At 47.9% G+C, this 21,486-nt stretch overlaps 1 protein-coding gene across 3 annotated transcripts in view; it reads right to left on the reverse strand.

The window, feature by feature from the left end:
* Window positions 1–19,459: 19,459 nt before the first annotated feature.
* MOCOS (molybdenum cofactor sulfurase) overlaps window positions 19,460–21,486 on the reverse strand; it is a 60,183-nt gene continuing 58,156 nt past the window's right edge. For 2 of the 3 annotated variants that reach the window (XM_019986651.2, XM_019986649.2), the window contains exon 15: window positions 19,460–21,215. In XM_019986651.2, coding sequence (XP_019842210.2) covers window positions 21,084–21,215 — 132 coding nt within the window. In that variant the 3' untranslated portion in view covers window positions 19,460–21,083. The remainder of the gene's footprint in view (window positions 21,216–21,486) is intronic. The other variant, XM_070778741.1, reaches the window with a different exon arrangement.

Consider the following 21,486-nt stretch of genomic DNA (forward strand, 5'->3'; position numbering starts at 1 on the left):
GCTATTTCTAGCCTAGGGATCCAGTTATTTGATTTGTGGAAATGTTCTTATATCATGTCTTTGATAATTTCCTCTGCACAGTTTGCTCTGCTTGCTCTTCCTGAAACTCCTCTTAATTGGGTATTGGACACTAACCAGTCCCTGTAATTTTCTTAACTTTTCCACCCTCTTCATCTCTTTGATTATTTTGTTGTACATTTTTTGAGATTTTTCTCAACTATATGTTCCTTCTCCTTGACTGAATTTTTTTTTTTTCTTAAATTTTGGCTGTGCTGCACAGCATGTGGGATCTTAGTTCCCCGACTAGGGATTGAACTCACCTCCATGCAGTGGAAGCGTGGAGTCCTCATCGCTGGACCACCAAGGAAGTCCCTCACCTAAATTTTAATTTCAGCATTCCCATTTTTAATTTTCAAGAACTCTTTTTTTTAATATAAATTTATTTATTTTAATTGGAGGCTAATTACTTTACAATATTGTATTGGTTTGGCCATACATCGACATGAATCCGCCACGGGTATACACGTGTTCCCCATCCTGAACCCCCCTCCCACCTCCCTCCCCATACCATCCCTCTGGGTCATCCCAGTGCACCAGCCCTGAGCATCCTGTATCATGCATCGAAATTGGACTGGCGATTCGTTTCACATTCTTGTTTTCTGATTTTCCACGTTATTCTTGTTTTCTGGATTTCCCTTATATCATTGATTCCATTTTTTTTTTAAAGTTTTCATTTCATTGTACTATGTCTGCGTTCGATAGTTTTTTCCCCCCTTTCTCTTTCTCTGTCATTCTCTTTTACAGTCGAATTTATCCTTAAACACTTGTGATCCTTGGCTGTTCACTCATGTTAAAAACTGCCTGGAAGCTCTGAGCTATAACTGAGGCACTTTGCCTGGTGGGCTTCACTGCAGACAAGCTGTGGACAGATGGCTTTTTCCTTGAGTATCTTTAGGTCCTCTTTCTGGGGTAGTTTACTTTATCCAGGGACGTTCTTACCAGTACATCTCTTAGCCCAGAGCAAGGGGGGCCCAGCCTTAGGCTCCATGCATCAGAGGGCCTCAGTCTGCCCACCCATCCCTGAAGGGCAAGGAGTCCATTGTACCAAGTGTTAAATGTAGCTGGGACTCAAGCTGCTCTCTCTTGAGACTGGTCTCCAGGTACCAGGAACCACAGAATCCCCTGCCCAGATGGCCCTGAACACATACCCAGTGCCCACATGTGTCTCTTCCCTGGGTGATCCCCCTAAGGGTGGTCCCTGCTGCCCCCTAGGCCTAAGAAGAGACTATAGGGGGCTGTTTACAGAGGGTATGGGTGGCGTTTGGACGTGCAGGATCCAGGGGCCACACTTCTGGAGTTCGTGTCTCAGGGGTGGGAGGACGCCATGGCAGCAAGCAGGCTGGGCCAGCTTTCTTCTCGCTGCCCTTTTCCTGTGTGGAGTGCCACGGAGTCAGAATCCTAAACTCAGATCTGTCCTTCCAAGTCATTATGAAGATGTATTTGTCAAAGTAGGAAGAGCATATTTTACTTAACATTTTGTTTGATTTATGAATTTTAAATATATCTGTGGCCTTCCCTGATGGCTCAGTTGGTAAAGAATCTCCTGCAGTCAGTGCACGAGACCCCAGTTTGATCCCTGGGTGGGGAAGATCCCCTGGAGAAGGGAACAGCTACCTTCTCCAGTATTCTGGCTTGGAGAATTCATGGATTGTATAGTCCATGGGGTCGCAAAGAGTTGGACGTGACTGAGTGACTTTCATTTTTTAAAATATATTTAAATGCATGCTTATGGGCCTCCATTTGAACTTTTGCCTTGGGCCCTGCATAGGTTGGTGCAGTAGTAAAGAACCTGTCTGCCAATGAAGGAGACGCGAGAGACACGAGTTCAATCCCTGGGTCAGGAAAATCCCTGGAGGAAGAAATGGCAACCCACTCCAGTATACTTGCCTAGAGAAGCCATGGACAGAGAAGCCTGGCAAGCTACAGTCCATGGGGTCTCAAAGAGTCAGACATGACTGAACTCACGCACACACAAACACACATACTCATACACACACATACACACCCCACATATTTGCAGGGGACCTCATTTGCCTCACCGGAACTGGGTGGAGGAAGGCTGAGAACACTCCACAGTTCCACTTACCCTCCCCCACCTCTCATTGCCAGGCACACTCCTACCTTCTCCAGAGCCTGGAGCCCCTCTGGCTCATTTCTTCAGACTATACCTGATGCCATGAACAAAAAGGACTACACCAAGGAAGAAATGGAGCATATTTTTCTTACATCCAGGAGCCCAAGCCCAGGGAACCTGAAGTGGCTGGGCCAGCACAATATTGAAACACCACGGTTATAAGTCAGTAAATTTCTACTGGAAAAACATTTTAATGATACCTAGCAATTATCATGGAATCCCACTCTTGTTTCTAGGAAATCATTTAGAAGAAGGAAAAATAAATGCAAAAATAAATGAATAGCCATGTTCAAAAGCAAAATTTACTACGGTCTCATAAAATTTAAAACTAGAAACTTGTATGTCTGTTACAGGAGTATAGGAGTACGTTTTAATTACTTACAATACAATGCAGCCATGTATCATTTCACATACTCATCAACCTCTCAGGTCTTGGTCCCAGCTGGAGCAAGAATGAGTCCAGAGTGAGTCACAATCTCAGAGTGATGACAGAAAATCACTTTTCATCCACGGGTAGAAGAGAAAAGATCAAGAAAGTTCTGCAAGTGGCTGTCTATCTTAGAAAGTGAATAAACCCTGGTATATTCTATAAACCGCAGAAGAGCAAAGCAATCTTTGAGAAGCGCTTAGTTGCACCAGGAAGACAGAGCAGCCAGAAAACCATGCAAAGCTGGAGCCACTGCAAACGTAGCAAAGCTCAAGCTCAGGGCCCCTCACTTGCACAGACCTCTTTCTAAGCCCCGACATTTCTATGCAAGTAAAGATTAGCTTTTGTGCCAAATTTTTATTTTGTATCCCTTTCCTTCAAGATGACTTTAAGATTGTACAGTCTTTGGGACCACAAAACCTGAATCTGTAGTCGACAGAAGGTATTATATATTAAATGGGAGTGGGGTGGGAGGGAGAGACAGGAAGAGAACTACCAATTCAAAGTAGCATCCTTTAAAATCCTAAGAAAAACAGGGAACCTCAAAAAAAATGGTTGATGCAATGTAGGTTCACCTTCCATCTGACCAAGAAATAGTTCAAGAACCGACTTTAAGAACCACCTTTTTAAAGGACTCCAATATCAACATAGAAAAATTTCTCAAAGTTGGTGCATTAAGGAAGGCAGGCAGGGAGTCAGAAGTGTCCTGATGTTTGCCTTCCTTCTATTTAGGAGCTGTTCACCTAATCTGGGGCTGGTGGCTCAGACGGTAAAGAACTCACCTGCAATGTGGGAGATCTGGGTTCTATCCCTGTTGGGAAGATCCCCTGGAGGAGGGCATGGCAACCCCCTCCAGTATTGTTGCCTGGAGAATCCGCATGGACAGAGAAGCGTGGCAAGCTGCAGTCCATGGGGTCCCAAAGAGCCGGACACGACAGAGCGACTAAGCAGCAGCACCCAATCTGAGCTATTTTTCATCTTCTTGAAAAATAAAATCTGCACTTCCCTAATGTCGCCACTAGGTGGCAGACGTGGCTTATTCAGGCCCGGTGCTAAACAAAACTGTCCCATTTAGTTGTCAAGCAATTTTATGAGGAAAGTATTGTGGGTTTTCTTTTCAGATGAGGTTTAGAAATGTTCAGTGACTTGGTAATATGGGATGATGTTTGCCATGATTTTAATTTGGGGATTTGCAAAGTGAGATAGATAGAAGTTATTTCTATCAGTATCCCCACTCCAAAAAAAAAAAAAAAAAGATTTAGAAAAAGACAGGCTGAAATTATCTGTCAGCTGGAGCCTAGGTTTCCTTCTGCTTCCATTTACTCTCTGAACTTCCCTGGCAGTGAGAAGAGCCTCAGCCTTGCTTGGAGATCAGGTGCTCCGAACACTGCCCACCCAGTGAAGCCTCATCCACTGCCAGGGTCTCAGGCGGGCCATTTGCATCAGTCAAAACACTACTCAAGTCCCCACAGACTTTCAGTTCTGGCGGTGGATCTCAGATCCCCTGGATCCCTGCAGCCTGTGCTCTCCTCGGCTGCTCACTGGCTAGATAAGAGAACCTGAGAAAGATTGCACTCAGCTGGTCCCAATGGCGTCTTCTAATCGGGGGGGGGGGGGGGGGGGGTCACTCTGATTAGAGCAAATGCCACCCACTGCAGCTGGCCTTGCAGGGCTTAACTTCTCTTACCACAACCTGAAGTTTGGGGCATGGTCCTAAATGGTATTTTCATCTCCTCCCTTGTGGAAGACGCTGGAGGTCCGAGATTTTTGTGGGTGGAAGTCAACCAGGCAGAGCATCAGCTTGGACAGGTTTCTGCCACCCAAAGAGATGGCGCTGCCCTGGCCATCACTGCAGGGCTTTCCCTTCTCCCCCGCCCCGGGCCAGCCTCCTCACTCCCAGATGTTCCCCTGTCCTAGGACCTCCTTCGAAACACCACAGTCTGGTGATTGCCTGGTAGGAACCGTCGAGCTCACTGAGTACAGGAACTGTGGCTTTTCCCTTTCTCGAGACTACCATCCAGTAGCATGGAAGGCACAGAGGACCCGCCACAGACCACAAACAAGGCTTATTTTCATAACGTTTTCACTTGTATTGAAAGCAAAGCCGTTTTTTAATGAACAATATGACTCCTAACTTTACATCCCAGGGAACTAGGAACAAACTAAACCCAAAGTTAGTAGAAGGAAGGAAATAACATAAGAACAGAAGTAAGAATTAGAAAAGAGAAAAACAATAGGTGAAATCAACAAAAACTAAATGTTGGGTTTTTTGAAAAGATAAACAAAATTTACAAACCTTTAGCTAGATTAAGAAAAGAGAGAGCTCATAAAATCAGAAATGAAAGAAGAGACTTTACAACTGATGACACAGAAGTAAGAAGGAACATAAGAGATTGCTATGAATAATTATAGGATTTCCCCGGCAGTCCAGTGCTTAAGACTCTGGCCTTCCACCGTAAGGGCCACAGGTTCAGTCCCTGGCTGGGGAACTAAGATCCTGCATGCTGCATGGCACAGCCAGAAAAACAAGCAACAAAAAAATGATACTCCAACAAACTGAATAATATTTTTAAAAAAGAGAAGTTCTTAGTAACATACAACCTGCTGCTGCTGCTGCTAAGTCGCTTCAGTCGTGTTCCACTCTGTGCAACCCCAGAGACGGCAGCCCACCAGGCTCCCCCGTCCCTGGGATTCTCCAGGCAAGAACACTGGAGTGGGTTGCCATTTCCTTCTCCAATGCATGAAAGGGAAAAGTGAAAGTGAAGTCACTTAGTTGTGTCCGACTCTTCGTGACCCCATGGACTGCAGCCCACCAGGCTCCTCCGTCCATGGGATTTTCCAGGCAAGAGTACTGGAGTGGGGTGCCAGTGCCTTCTCCGAACACACAAACTACCAGGACTAAATCATGAAGAGAAAGTCTGAACAGACCTACAACAGGTATGAAGATTAAATCAATAATCAAAAATCTTCCAGCAAAGAAAAGCCCAGGATCAGATGGCTTCACTGGTGAATTCTAACATTTTAAAGAAGAATTAAAGCCCATTCTTCTCAAGCTATGCTCTAAAAATGAAGAGGAAAGAATGCTTCCAAACTCATTTTATGCCTGTATTACTCTTACTAAACTAAACAGAGACACCACAAGAAAACTACAGGCCAATATCCCTGATGAATAAAGGTGCAAAAATCCTCAACAAAATACTAGCCAAAAAACATCCAAAAGCACATTAAAAGGATCATATACCATGACCAAGTGGGATTTATCCCTTGGATGCAAGCATGCTTTGACATATGAAAATCAATTAATGTGATATGTTTAATAGAATAAAGGATAAAAATCACATAATCATATATAGATGCAGAAAAGTGATTGACAAGACTCAACACTCTTTCATGGTAAAAACTCTCAACAAACTAGGAACAGATGGACAGTAACTCAACACAGTAAACACATGAAAAGCCCACATAAAATCATGCTCAAAGGTGAAAACTAGATGCTTTTCCTCTAAGTTGAAGAATAGGCAAGGATGCCTATTTTTGCCACTTCTATTCAAGATAGTACTGGAAGTACGATGTGATGAAAGAAATTAAAGAAAATATCAAAAATGGAAAGACATCCCATGTTTGTGGATTGGATGACTTAATGTTGTTAAGATGTCCAACTACCCAAAGCAATCTACAGAGTCAATGCAAACCCTATCAAATTTCAACAGCATTTTTTATAAAAATAGAAAAAAACAATTGTATGATTCATATGGAATCATGAAAGACTGCAAAGAGCCAATCAACACTGAGAAAGAAGAACAAATCTAGAGGCATCACACTTTCTGTTTCAAAATATATTTTAAAGCTACAGTAATCAGAACAATATGGTATTAGCATAAAGACAGATGCATGGACTGATGGAATGGAATAGAGACCACAGAAATACACCCACACATATGCTCAACTGCTCTTTAGAAAGACTGCCAATAATACACAGTGGGGAAAGAGAGTCTCTTCAACAAATGACGCTGGGAAAATTGGATATCCAATGCAAAAGAATAAAACTGGACCCTGATTTTACACCATACACAAAGGTCAACCAAAAATGAATTAAGGACTTAAACATAAGACCTGAAACTATAAAACTCCTAGAAGGAAGCGTAAGTGAAAACCCTCATGACATTGGTCTCAGCAATGACTTTATGGTTATGAAATGAAAGCCACAGGCAAAAACATCAAAAAAGGAAATGAGTGGAACTACATTGAACTAAAAAACTTCTAAACAGCAAAGGAAGCAATCAACCAACAGAGTGAAAGGCAATCTACCAAACAGGAGAAAACATTTGCAAACCATATATTTAATAATGGATTAATCTCCAAAGTACATAAAGCGCTCCCACAACTTAGTATCTATACACATACATACAAACTAATAATCCATTTTTTTAAAAATTGGCTTAGTGATTGAATAAACACTTCTCCAAAGAAGACATGCAAATGGCCAGCAGGTGTATGAAGAAATGCTCGATGTCACTAACATCAGGAAAGTGTGAATTAAAATCACTATGAGATATCTCACACCCACTATCATGAAAAAAGACAAAAGACCACAAGTGTTGGTGAGAATGTGGGAAAACTTGAACCCTTGCACACTTTATAAAAAATTATTATTTATTTATTTGGCTGCTCCAGGGCTTAGTTGAGGCTTGCAGGATCTTCCCTCTCCCTTTGACATGTGGATCTTTAGCTGTGGCATGGGAACTCTTAGTTGCAACACGTGGGATCTAGTTCCCTAACCAAGGAATCAACCCTGGGGCCCTCGCATTGGGAGTTTTAGCCCTTGGGCCACCAGGGAAGTTCTGTGAACCCCTGCACACTTGCTGGTAGGAATGCAAAATGGTGTAGCTGCCATGGAAAACAGCATGGAGATTCCTCAAAAACGTAAGACTAGAACTACCATATGATCCAGCAATCCTACGTCTAGGTATTTACCCAAAAGAACTGAAATCAGTACCTCAAAGAGATAGTAGCTCTCCCACGTGCAGCCCCACGTGCAGTAGTCAAAGTGTGGAAGCAACCTAAATGTCCACAGACAGATGAGTGAATGAAGAAAATGAGATACATACATGCAATGAAACACTGCTGCTGCTGCTGCCGCTAAGTCGCTTCAGTCGTGTCCGACTCTGCGCAACCCCATAGACAGCAGCTCAACAGGCTCCCCTGTCCCTGGGATTCTCCAGGCAAGAACACTGGAGTGGGTCAACGAAACACTATCCACCCTTAATTTTAAAAAAGGAGCTTCAGCAACAAGTGATAACATGGATGAGGACATTTATGCTAAATGAAATATGCAGTCACAGGTATGATTCTACTTATACGAGATGTCTGACTCATTGGAAAAGACCCTGATGCTGGGAAAGATTGAAGGCAAAAGGAGAAGGGGGCGACAGAGGACAAGATGGCTGGATAGCATCACCAGCTCAATGGACATGGATCTGAGCAAACTCTGGGAGATGGTGAAGGACAGGGAAGCCTGGCGTGCTGCAGTCCACGGGGTCGCAAAGAGTCCAACATGACTTAGCAACTGAACAACAGCAATAATATGAGGTATCTAAAATAGTCAAATTCAAAGAATCAAAGAATAGAATGGTGATTGCCAGGGGCTGGAGGAGGAGATGGAGAAGGCAATGGCAACCCACTCCAGTACTCTTGCCTGGAAAATCCCATGGATGGAGGGGCCTGGTGGGCTGCAGTCCATGGGGTCCCTAAGAGTCAGACACGACTGAGTGACTTCACTTTCACTTTGCACTTTCATGCATTGGAGAAGGAAATGGCAACCCACTCCAGTGTTCTTGCCTGGAGAATCCCAGGGACGGGGGAGCCTGGTGGGCTGCCGTCTAAGGGGTCGCACAGAGTTGGCCACAACTGAAGCAGCTTAGCAGCAGCAGCAGGAAAAGAAGGAAATGGGACTTACAGTTAAACAGGAAGAATAAAAACCTGCTGTACAACATTGTACCAATAGTCAATGATATATGTTCGCTTAGAGTTTTAAGAGGATAGATCCCATGTCAAGTGTTCCTACCACAATCAAAATCTTTCTTAAAAATTCTATTCATAAGTTTCAGATAATACCACCTGCTACCAACATGGCAAGTCTATTAGCCTACATGCAAGCCCCTGCTTTCATGAGCCTGCCTTTGGCTTAGTTTCAGAGACACAGATGGTACCTCAACAGGCAGGGCACCTTCCCTTGATCAATGTCATGCTTTTTGAGCAAGAGAAAGAGAACTTCAAAGGAATAAAACATTCCCAGTAGAGCCAAAGCCCCAAGTGCCCTCCCTGGTTCTAGTTCTCCACCCCTAAAATGTGTAACTTATCATCCTATCCGTTTCTCTATTCTTTTTCTATGGATGTATGTACCCTAAAGGGCTTCCCAGGTGGCTCAGCGGTAAAAAATCTGCCGCAATGCAGGAGCCAGAGGAGACCTGGTTTCAATCCCCAGGTCAGGAAGATCCCCTGAAGAAGGGCATGGCAACCCACTCCAGTATATTGCCTGGAAAATCCCATGGACAGAGGAGCCTGGTAGGCTACAGTCTATGGGGTCGCAAAGAGTTGGACACGACTGATTGACTTCACTTTCACTTTCTAATACTGTTATAAAGACTCTACTCTGTTTTCACATAGAGTCGACTATGGAATGTGTATGGAGGGCCAAGTTCTAAATGAGTTCTTTGCCTGTGTGTCCTGGAATGCAGACTTAACCATCTTGGCCTAGAAGTCAACCTATAACATCAGAGATGAATATTCAGCAATATTCAACTGCACCTTTGACCCCTCTGGAATTTTCTCACCAAAGAACATCTCCTGGACACTTTAAGTAAATCCCAAACAACAAATGCATGCTTCGGAGTATAGTATATTTTTGAAACATTTCATATCACACTGGATGATGTATTGGTCTGTCTTTCCCTTCTTGGGGTTGTCTCCGTGGTGAGACCTTTGAATGTACATTTTGTTTCTTTCATTTCTGTAGCCATGGAACCTTTTCAGCGCATTTTGAATGAAAAGTAAATAAATAGACATCTTCCAATAAGAGGAAAGCCTCACTGGTTGCCCTTCCCCATCCCATAAGGTGGAGGAGGGGAAGAGGTTGCATTTCAGTGGGAAGAATTCAGTACCACCTCCCTCTTTAAGAGCTTCCCTGGTGGCTCAGTCGGTAAAGAGACCACTTGCAATGTGGGAGACACAGGTTCAATCCCTGGGTGAGAAAGACCCCCTGGAGAAGGAAATGGTAACCCACTCCAGTATTCTTGCCTGGAGAATCCCATGGACAGAGGAGCCTGACAGGCTACAATCCTTGGGGTCACAAAGAGTCAGACATGACTCAGTGACTAAACCACCACCCCTCTTCAAAGAATCAGTCTAAAGCATGTAGAAGAGAACCTCTCTCCCAGCTGTAAGAACCATGAAGGGAACACCCAGAAAGACATTGATGTTGCCTATACTGAGGACATATGAAAAACACAATTTGACTTTCTGAGATGTGGTGTTAGAATTAAATACAAGGAATGTGCCATTGCCTTTGACTTTCACATTCTTTTAGAAGCACATAGGGCTGAAGTTCAGGAGGTGGGAATTAAAGAAAGGACCCAGAATCATAAATACCCAAGAAGTCTGAATAGGAAACCATTGCCACAGAAGCTACAAAATACACTTCTAGCTAAAACCACATATGAGAAATATTGAAATTAGATCCAAAAGACAATTTACACTTAAAAATCAACTGATTAATTATAAAAAACAGGACCAGCTTTAATAAATCCAGTTAACAGATTCTATTGAGCATCTCTTACCTGCCAACCCTGGAAATGCACTGGTGAGCCAGACAGACACAGGCTCTATCCATGTGGAGCTCACAGTCCGGTGGAGATGGACAGATGTGCAGTCAGTAATATAAGTAATTATAAAACAATCGTGCATTAAAACATCTGAAATCATTCCCAAGATTATTGACTACAAAAAGTGACATGGGTGTAGACAAGAACAAAATAAATTGTCCTTTGGTCCTGAGAAGATGTCGATGACACGTGACCAAATTCTTGTAAGACGTGCTTTCTTACTGGGCTCCACTCATATTTAATGGATGCAAGCATGGCTGGCCTGCTGTCTGGGAGGAGTCTCCTCGTGCGTGAAACTGGCCTGATTGAGGCCATCATGCCAGTTCACTGTTCTCCCATTGGTTAGGGGATGAGGACAGGGCCACATACATGGTGCGGCGTCACTGGGTCTTCAAAGAGGCTGAATTTTTCACAGATTCTTTAAAATAATAAAACCTTCTAACCTCATCTGCCTTTTTGTTCACTAGCTTCAGAAATTACTGAGTCAGAGACCATGTCTTATCATTAATCCTGCCACCAAATGAGAGGGTGAGCACAAGACTGCCTCTCGACAGCCTCACCAGAGCCATTCCTCATCTTTCAAAGCCCACGTTACGCTGGGAGCAACACAAAACCCCACAAATCAGGTAAGGACACAATTGACTCCTGTTCTCAAGAGCTCTGAATAGACCCGGCAGGAAGCCTGAGACTGACAGGTTAAATAATTGAGCGGTAGGTAAGACCAACTTTAGGTATATGCTGTGGGCAGGGCTGGGCAAGGGTTTAAGGAAAAGAAGAGACGGGACAAATGAACAACACGGGTGGAAGGTACCAAAGGTCTGGCCAGCGACCTGGGGCTCACACGTGGACTCCATGCTTCAGAAGGACTTGGCAGGGTGGGCAGGGAGGGCACGTACTCACTCTGGGTAGCTCCTGATGACAGGCCAAGACCCATGGCTGGAAATCGCAGGAGGCAGAAACAAGCTCAATATGGCAAAGAACTTTTGAGCAACTCAGTGCTTTGGGTAACTTCTTTAGGGAGTGAGCTTCCCATCACTGGACATATTCAAGTGGAGGCAACAGGAGTGCTCATTAGACGTGGCAAAGATGAGATCCTTCAGCCTCCAAAGTTCCTCTTTTCACTAGCATTTGGAGGCTCTGGGTAGATGAACCAACCCTGTCTGATGGGTTTGTGGTCAGGAGCACAGTTGTTCACATAATACAACCGAGTCACTGAGTATGTCTTCAGGCACGCGAGCGATTCTCAGTGCAGTGACTCAAAGTGGGAGAGGAACAGTGTGCAGGGGCAGGAAGCAGGGGGAAGGGGGACAGTGGGCAGGAGCAGGAGCAGGGGGAAGGGGGACAGTGGGCAGGGGCAGGAAGCAGGGGGAAGGGGACAGTGGGCAGGGGCAGGAAGCGGCAGGGAGGGGGACAGTGGGCAGGGGCAGGAAGCAGGGGGAAGGGGGACAGTGGGCAGGGGCAGGAAGTGGCAGGGAGAGGGACAGTGGGCAGGGGCAGGAAGCAGGGGGAAGGGGACAGTGAGCAGGGGCAGGAAGCAGCAGGGAGAGGGACAGTGGGCAGGAAGCAGGGGGAAGGGGAACAGTGGGCAGGGGCAGGAAGCAGGGGGAAGGGGGACAGTGGGCAGGGGCAGGAAGCAGGGGGAAGGGGGACAGTGGGCAGGTCAGGAAGCAGGGGGAAGGGGGACAGTGGGCAGGGCAGGAAGCAGGGGGAAGGGGGACAGTGGGCAGGGGCAGGAAGCAGGGGGAAGGGGGACAGTGGGCAGGTCAGGAAGCAGGGGGAAGGGGGACAGTGGGCAGGGGCAGGAAGCGGAAGGGAGGGGGACAGTGGGCAGGGGCAGGAAGTGGCAGGGAGAGGGACAGTGGGCAGGGGCAGGAAGCAGGGGAAAGGGGACAGTGGGCAGGGGCAGGAAGCAGGGGGAAGTGGGACAGTGGGCAGGGGCAGGAAGCGGCAGGGAGAGGGACAGTGGGCAGGGGCAGGAAGCAGGGGAAAGGGGACAGTGGGCAGGGGCAGGAAGCAGGGGGAAGGGGGACAGTGGGCAGGGGCAGGAAGCAGGGGGAAGGGGGACAGTGGGCAGGGCAGGAAGCAGGGGGAAGGGGGACAGTGGGCAGGGGCAGGAAGCAGGGGGAAGGGGGACAGTGGGCGGGGGCAGGAAGCGGCAGGGAGGGGGACAGTGGGCAGGGGCAGAAAGCGGCAGGGAGAGGGACAGTGGGCAGGGGCAGGAAGTGGCAGGGAGAGGGACAGTGGGCAGGGGCAGGAAGCAGGGGAAAGGGGACAGTGGGCAGGGGCAGGAAGCAGGGGGAAGGGGGACAGTGGGCAGGGGCAGGAAGCAGGGGGAAGGGGGACAGTGGGCAGGGGCAGGAAGCAGGGGGAAGGGGGACAGTGGGCAGGTCAGGAAGCAGGGGGAAGGGGGACAGTGGGCAGGGCAGGAAGCAGGGGGAAGGGGGACAGTGGGCAGGGGCAGGAAGCAGGGGGAAGGGGGACAGTGGGCAGGGCAGGAAGCGGCAGGGAGGGGGACAGTGGGCAGGGGCAGGAAGCGGCAGGGAGGGGGACAGTGGGCAGGGGCAGAAAGCGGCAGGGAGGGGGACAGTGGGCAGGGGCAGAAAGCGGCAGGGAGAGGGACAGTGGGCAGGGGCAGGAAGCGGCAGGGAGAGGGACAGTGGGCAGGGGCAGGAAGCAGGGGAAAGGGGTCAGTGGGCAGGGGCAGGAAGCAGGGGGAAGGGGGACAGTGGGCAGGGGCAGGAAGCAGGGGGAAGGGGGACAGTGGGCAGGTCAGGAAGCAGGGGGAAGGGGGACAGTGGGCAGGGGCAGGAAGCGGAAGGGAGGGGGACAGTGGGCAGGGGCAGGAAGTGGCAGGGAGAGGGACAGTGGGCAGGGGCAGGAAGCAGGGGAAAGGGGACAGTGGGCAGGGGCAGGAAGCAGGGCGAAGTGGGACAGTGGGCAGGGGCAGGAAGCGGCAGGGAGAGGGACAGTGGGCAGGGGCAGGAAGCAGGGGAAAGGGGACAGTGGGCAGGGGCAGGAAGCAGGGGGAAGGGGGACAGTGGGCAGGGGCAGGAAGCAGGGGGAAGGGGGACAGTGGGCAGGGCAGGAAGCAGGGGGAAGGGGGACAGTGGGCAGGGGCAGGAAGCAGGGGGAAGGGGGACAGTGGGCGGGGGCAGGAAGCGGCAGGGAGGGGGACAGTGGGCAGGGGCAGAAAGCGGCAGGGAGAGGGACAGTGGGCAGGGGCAGGAAGTGGCAGGGAGAGGGACAGTGGGCAGGGGCAGGAAGCAGGGGAAAGGGGACAGTGGGCAGGGGCAGGAAGCAGGGGGAAGGGGGACAGTGGGCAGGTCAGGAAGCAGGGGGAAGGGGGACAGTGGGCAGGGCAGGAAGCAGGGGGAAGGGGGACAGTGGGCAGGGGCAGGAAGCAGGGGGAAGGGGGACAGTGGGCAGGGCAGGAAGCGGCAGGGAGGGGGACAGTGGGCAGGGGCAGGAAGTGGCAGGGAGGGGGACAGTGGGCAGGGGCAGGAAGCGGCAGGGAGGGGGACAGTGGGCAGGGGCAGGAAGCGGCAGGGAGGGGGACAGTGGGCAGGGGCAGAAAGCGGCAGGGAGGGGGACAGTGGGCAGGGGCAGAAAGCGGCAGGGAGAGGGACAGTGGGCAGGGGCAGGAAGCGGCAGGGAGAGGGACAGTGGGCAGGGGCAGGAAGCAGGGGAAAGGGGTCAGTGGGCAGGGGCAGGAAGCAGGGGGAAGGGGGACAGTGGGCAGGGGCAGGAAGCAGGGGGAAGGGGGACAGTGGGCAGGGCAGGAAGCAGGGGGAAGGGGGACAGTGGGCAGGGGCAGGAAGCAGGGGGAAGGGGGACAGTGGGCGGGGGCAGGAAGCAGCAGGGAGGGGGACAGTGGGCAGGGGCAGGAAGCGGCAGGGAGGGGGACAGTGGGCAGGGGCAGGAAGTGGCAGGGAGGGGGACAGTGGGCAGGGGCAGAAAGCGGCAGGGAGAGGGACAGTGGGCAGGGGCAGGAAGTGGCAGGGAGAGGGACAGTGGGCAGGGGCAGGAAGCAGGGGAAAGGGGACAGTGGGCAGGGGCAGGAAGCAGGGGGAAGGGGGACAGTGGGCAGGGGCAGGAAGCAGGGGGAAGGGGGACAGTGGGCAGGGGCAGGAAGTGGCAGGGAGGGGGACAGTGGGCAGGGGCAGGAAGCGGCAGGGAGGGGGACAGTGGGCAGGGGCAGGAAGCGGCAGGGAGGGGGACAGTGGGCAGGGGCAGGAAGAGGCAGGGAGGGGGACAGTGGGCAGGGGCAGGAAGAGGCAGGGAGGGGGGACAGTGGGCAGGGGCAGGAAGCAGGGGGAAGGGGGACAGTGGGCAGGGCAGGAAGCAGGGGGAAGGGGGACAGTGGGCGGGGGCAGGAAGCGGCAGGGAGGGGGACAGTGGGCAGGGGCAGGAAGTGGCAGGGAGGGGGACAGTGGGCAGGGGCAGGAAGCGGCAGGGAGCGGGACAGTGGGCAGGGGCAGGAAGTGGCAGGGAGGGGGACAATGGGCAGGGGCAGGAAGCAGGGGGAAGGGGGGACAGTGGGCAGGGGTAGGAAGCAGGGGAAGGGAGACAGTGGGCAGGGGCAGGAAGTGGCAGGGAGGGGACAGTGGGCAGGGGCAGGAAGCAAGGGGATGGGGGACAGTGGGCAGGGGCAGGAAGCAGGGGGAAGGGGGACAGTGGGCAGGGGCAGGAAGCAGGGGGAAGGGGGTTGCTGGCCCGTGACTTTGAGCAACACAATCTGGTCAAACCTCTCCTAAGGAGGGTGGACCCAAGTCACACTCAGCCTTGAGGAAAAGCCTGCCTCCTCTGTACACGCAGCAGGGAGCCCCATTCTCATTTCCTCTAGATCACTGGGCACAGACTATCTTCCCCAGTACAAGAAGAGGGCCTAAAGTGTCTTTCTAAAGGCCAAGTAAGAGCACGGTTGCTGCTGCTAAGTTACTTCATGTCCAACTAACCCCATAGATAGCAGCCCACCAAGCTCCCCCGTCCCTGGGATTCTCCAGGCAAGAACACTGGAGTGGGTTGCCATTTCCTTCTTCAATGCATGAAAGTGAAAAATGAAAGTGAAGTCGCTCCGTTGTGTCCTACTCTTTGCAACCCCATGGACTGCAGCCTTCCAGGCTCCTCTGTCCATAGGATTTTCCAGGCAAGAGTACTGGAGTGGGGTGCCATTGCCTTCTCCAAAGAGCACGGTAACCTCCTCCAATTTGAGGAGGTTAAATATTCCCAGTGAGATTCACTAAAAATGCCAACTAATTAAGAATGATTATATGTCTAACATAGGCTTCCCAGGTGGCGCTGATGGTAAAGAACCTGCCTGCCAATGCAGGAGACTTAAGAGACGCAGGTTCAATCCCTGGGTCAAGAAGATGCCCTGGAGGAGGGCATGGCCAACCACACCAGTGTTCTTGCCTGGGAAATCCCATGGACAGAGGAGCCTGGCAGGCTACAGTCCATGGGGTCGCAAAGAGTCGGACACGACTGAGCACACTTTCAATCTATGACAGAGGAGGCTAGATACACAAAGAGGAGAGGACAACCTCTTCGATAAGCAGTGTTGGGAAAAACTGGACAGCTACATGCCGAAGGATCAAAATAGGCTATTCTTTCACACCACGCACAAAGAGATTTAAAACGGGTGAAAGACTTAAACGTACGATGGAAACCATAAAACTTCTAGAAGAGAAACGAGGTGGCACACTCAGCTGGACACCACTCTTAGCAACATTCTTGGATATGTCTCCTCAGGGCAAGGGAAGCACAAGCAAAGAGAAACAACGGGACTACATCCAACGGAAAACCTTTCGCACAGTGAAGGAAACTATCAACAAAGAAAAAGCCATCCACTGAATGGTAGAAGACATCTGCAAACGGTATGTCCAATAAGGGGGTACTATCCGAAGTATGCAGAGAATCATACAACTCCACACAAATAACAAACAAACAAGAAATCTTGATTTTAAAATGCGCAGAGGACCTGAATCGACATTTTTCCAAAGAAGACATAGATGGCCAATAGGCACATGAGAAGATGCTCAGTCCCCCTTACTGGGATTAGTGCCCTTACAAAGGAGATCTCAGAGAGCTCCCTCACCCCTTCTACTAAGTGAGGACATAGGAAGAAGGGCTGGCTGTGAACAAGGACGAGGGGCCCGACCAGACACTGAATCTGCCGACACCTTGATCTTGGGCTCCCAACTTCCAGAACTGAGAAATAAATGTCTGCCACACCAAAAAAAAGAGAAAAAGAAAGAAAAGATTTTCGACATCATTAATCATCAGGGAAATGAAAATCAGAACTGCAATGAGATGTCAGCATCATCTGTCAGAATAACTAGTATCAAAAAGGTGACACATTACAAGTGCTGATGGGCGTACAGAGAAAAGGCAACATTTGTGTACTACTAGTGGGAAGGTATTGTGGCTCAAATGGTAAAGAATCCACCTGCAATGTGGGAGACCTAGGTTCAATCCCTGGGTTGGGAAGATCCCCTGGAGAGGGAACAGCTACCCACTCCAGTATTCTGGCCTGGAGAATTCCATGGACTGCATAGTCCATGGGGTCACAAAGAGTCAGACACAAGTGAGCAGCTTTCACTTCACTTAACGGTGGGAAGGTAAACCGCTGCAACCACTATGAAAAACAATACAGACATTCCTCAAAAAATTAAAAATAGATGACCCAGCAATTCTAATCTTGAGTTTATATCCACAGAAAATTAAATCACTAATTCAAAAAGATATACCCATCGCTGGGTTCATTGTAGCATTATTTACAACAGCCAAGATATGGAAGTAACCTAAGTGCCCATCAATAAACGAACAGAAAAAGAAGAGGTGCATATATGCTTTAGAATATTATTCGGACTTAAAAAAGAACAAAATAATGCCATTTACAGCAACGTGGATGGACCTAGAGATTGTCACACTGAGTGAAGTAAAGTCAGACACAGAAAGACAAGTATCATAGAGTATTGCTTACATATGGAATCTAAAAAATGAATACAGATAAATTTATTTACAAAACAGAAGTAGAGTCATGGACATAGAAAACAAACTCATGGTTTCCAGGGGATAAGGCAGGGAGGATAAATTGGAAGATTGGAACTGACACATACACACTGTTATATGTAAAATAGGTAACTGCTGCTGCTGCTGCTAAGTCGCTTCAGTCGTGTCCGACTCTGTGCGACCCCATAGGCGGCAGCCCACCAGGCTCCCCCGTCCTTGGGATTCTCCAGGCAAGAACACCGGAGTGGGTTGCCATTTCCTTCTCCAATGCATGAAAGTGAAAAGTGAAAGTGGAGTCACTAATAAAAACCTATTGTATAAAGCACAGGGAACTCTACTCAAAGCTCTGTAAAGGCCTACACGGGAAAAGAATCTTAAAAAAGCAGATATACATGTATGTACAACTGAGTCACTCTGCTGTACCCCTGAAACTAACACAACATTGTAATTCAGATTTTTTTTTAAAAAAAGAATGAAATCTTGCCATTTGTGACAACATGGGTGCACCTAGAATATGCAAATTGTGAAGTAAATGGACAGAGATACACAAATACTGTATGGATTCACTTATATGTGGAATCCGAAACACAAAACAAGTAAGCACACATAACTAAAGTCATGGATACAAAGAAAAACCAGGTAGTTGCCAGAGGGGAGGGGGGCAAGAGAAAGAGAAATCTGGTGAAGGAAATTAAGAAGCACAAATTTTCAGTTGCAAAATAAATGTCAGGGGTATGAAGCAATGTGGGAAATATAGTCAGTTATGTAATACCGTTCTACGGTGACATATCATAACTAGACTTATCCTGATGATCATTTTGAAAAGAATAGAAATATTGAATCACTACCCTTATGGCAGAAAGTGAAGAGGAACTAAAAAGCCTCTTGATGAAAGTGAAAGAGGAGAGTGAAAAAGTTGGCTTAAAGCTCAACATTCAGAAAACGAAGATCATGGCATCTGGTCCCATCACTTCATGGGAAATACATGGGGAAACAGTGGAAACAGTGGCTGACTTTATTTTCTGGGCTCCAAAATCACTGCAGATGGTGATTGCAGCCATGAAATTAAAAGACGCTTACTCCTTGGAAGGAAAGTTATGACCAACCTAGACAGCATATTCAAAAGCAGAGGCATTACTTTTCCAACAAAGGTCCGTCTAGTCAAGGCTATGGTTTTTCCAGTGGTCATGTATGGATGTGAGAGTTGGACGTGAAGAAGGCTGAGCACCGAAGAATTGATGCTTTTGAACTGTGGTGTTGGAGAAGGCTCTTGAGAGTCCCTTGGACTGCACGGAGATCCAACCAGTCCATTCTGAAGGGGATCAGCCCTGGGATTTCTTTGGAGGGAATGATACTGAAGCTGAAACTCCAGTACTTTGGCCACCTCATGCGAAGAGTTGACTCATTGGAAAAGACTCTGATGCTGGGAAGGATTGGGGGCAGGAGGAGAAGGGGACGACAGAGGATGAGATGGCATCACTGACTCGATGGACGTGAGTCTGAGTGAACTCCGGGAGTTGGTGATGGACAGGGAGGCCTGGCGTGCTGTGATTCATGGGGTCGAAAAGAGTCGGACATGACTGAGTGACTGAACTGATGCTGTGTACCAGGGACTAACATAATGTTGCAGGTCAATTATACTTCAAAATAAACTCATAGAAAAAGAGATCAAATTTGTGGTTACCAGAGGTGGGACGTGGGTGGGAAAATTGGATAAAAGCAGTCAAAAGATACAAATTTCCAGTTATAAGATAAGTAAGTCCCAGGGATGTAAGGTACAACATGATTAATATAATTAACAGTTTTATATTACATAGGAAATTTGTTAAAAGAGCAAATCCTAAGAGTGCTCATGACAAGGAAAAATTGTATTGGTTTCCATTTCTTTAACTTTATTGGGTTAGCTGAAAACTTCCTTCGGTGTTTTACGTAAAAATAAAAGACACGTTTTCATTTTTACCACTAACTTTATTGAACAACGCATTCACCGTTTTGTTCCACTACCTTGCGTCATTTTTCAGGCAACTTCATAATTCCATCTTCCCAAAACTTTCTATCTTTTTGAGCAAAGAACTGTTCCAGGTGCCTTTTACAGTCTTCCAGGGAATGGAAACTTTTTCCATTAAGAGACTAAATGGAAATCCAAAGGGGCAATGTCTGGTGAACACAGCATATGAATCAGAACTTCCCAGCCAAGCTGTAACAGCTTTTGCCTGGTCATCAAAGAAGCCTGAGGTCTTGCATTATCCTGATGGAAGATTACGCATTTTCTGTTGACTAATTCCAGATGCTATTCGTTGAGTGCTGCTTTCAGTTGGTCTAATTAGGAGCAGTCCTTGTTGGAATCAACTGTTTGGGTTTCCAGAAGGAGCTCACGACAGAAAACTCCCAACCCCACCACATACACAGCATCACCTTCTTTGGAAGAAGACCGGACTTTGGTGTGGTTGGTGGTGGTTCATTTCACTTGTCCCATGATCTCTTCTGGTCCACATTATGGTATAGCATCTACTTTTCATGGCCTGTCACAATTTGTTTTCGAAACAGTACATTTTTCTTTACATTTCAGTAGAGAATCCTATCGTCAGGAAGGTTTGTTTCACCTAACTTATGTAGAATTGAAACATCAAAGCAATTAATGTAACAAGTGGTGCAAATAATTTTAAACACTTGGTTTGGGTATTTTGAGTTTGTCAGCTATCTACCGTGTGGTATAACGGTGCTTGTTCTCAGTTAATGTCTCAGTTTGATCACCATCAACGTCAACTGGTCTACCTGACTGTGGCATATTGTCCAGTGAGAAGTCTCCAGCACGAAACTTTGCAAACTGCTTTTCACACATTCCATCAGTCACAGCACCTTCCCCAGACACTGCACACATCTTTTTCTGCATTTCAGTTGTGGTTTTTACCTTTCTTGAAATAATACAGCATATTATGCCAAGAATGTTGCTTTTCTTCTTCAATATCAAAATAGCAATACAAAAATTCATTAATTTTGATGTTTTTTTAAATGCATGCTGATATGACAGCAGTCACAATATTTTAATCTAATAAAATTGTTTCAAATGAAGCTAGACAACTAAGCTCTACTAGCGCCATCTTATGGAGAAAATGAACAAAACTTTTGGCCAGCCCAGTATGTCTATATAAGATGGTTCACTGAACTTGGGGCTTCCTAGCTGGCGCAGTGGTAAAGAATCGGCCTGCCAATGTGCAAGAGACCCAGGTTCGAATCCCTAGGTTGGGAAGATCCCCTGGAGAAGGAAATGGCAACCCACTCCAGTATTCTTGCCTGGAGAATCCATGGACGGAGGAGCCTGGCAGGCTATGGTCCCTGGGGTCGCAAAGCATCGGATATGACTGAGTGACTAAACACACACATGTTGAACTTACGTGGTAATCATTTCATGATGTATGTAAGTCAAATCATTGTGCTGTACATCTTAAACTTACATAGGGCTGCATGTCAATAATATCTCCATAAAACTGGAAGGAAAAAAAAGAATGAAGAGGGTAAAACAGAAATTTTAATAGATACTGAAAAAAATTCAGGAGCTAGCATCCTGACATTACTCGGTAGCCGGTATATCGTGGTGTTCCATGTTTTCTTTCAGCAGAGGGAGCACCTGAGATCCTACGGAGAGGTAACATGGAGAAGATAAATCCAAAGACGTATGCATCAGGTACACTCCAAACTTCACCTGTGAACAAAACAGCAACAACAACAAGACAGGTTATTTCAGCAGTTAAAATAATTTTGCAAATGATAACATTCCACTAAAATTAAGTTGGGTCTTTAAAGACAGGTCCTGAGACTTGATGTGTCCTGTCCGTCATGTAGTAGGAATAGTGAGAAACAGGGAGAATCCTGGACTTCCCTGGTGGTCCAGTGGTAAAGAATCCACCCGCCAACGCAGGGGACACAGGTTCCATCCCCAGTCCAGGAGGCTTCCAGGTACTGCCGGGCAACCA

The sequence above is a fragment of the Bos indicus genome, chromosome 24 (assembly GCF_029378745.1).
Source record: "Bos indicus isolate NIAB-ARS_2022 breed Sahiwal x Tharparkar chromosome 24, NIAB-ARS_B.indTharparkar_mat_pri_1.0, whole genome shotgun sequence".
Taxonomy (NCBI): Eukaryota; Metazoa; Chordata; class Mammalia; order Artiodactyla; family Bovidae; genus Bos; species Bos indicus.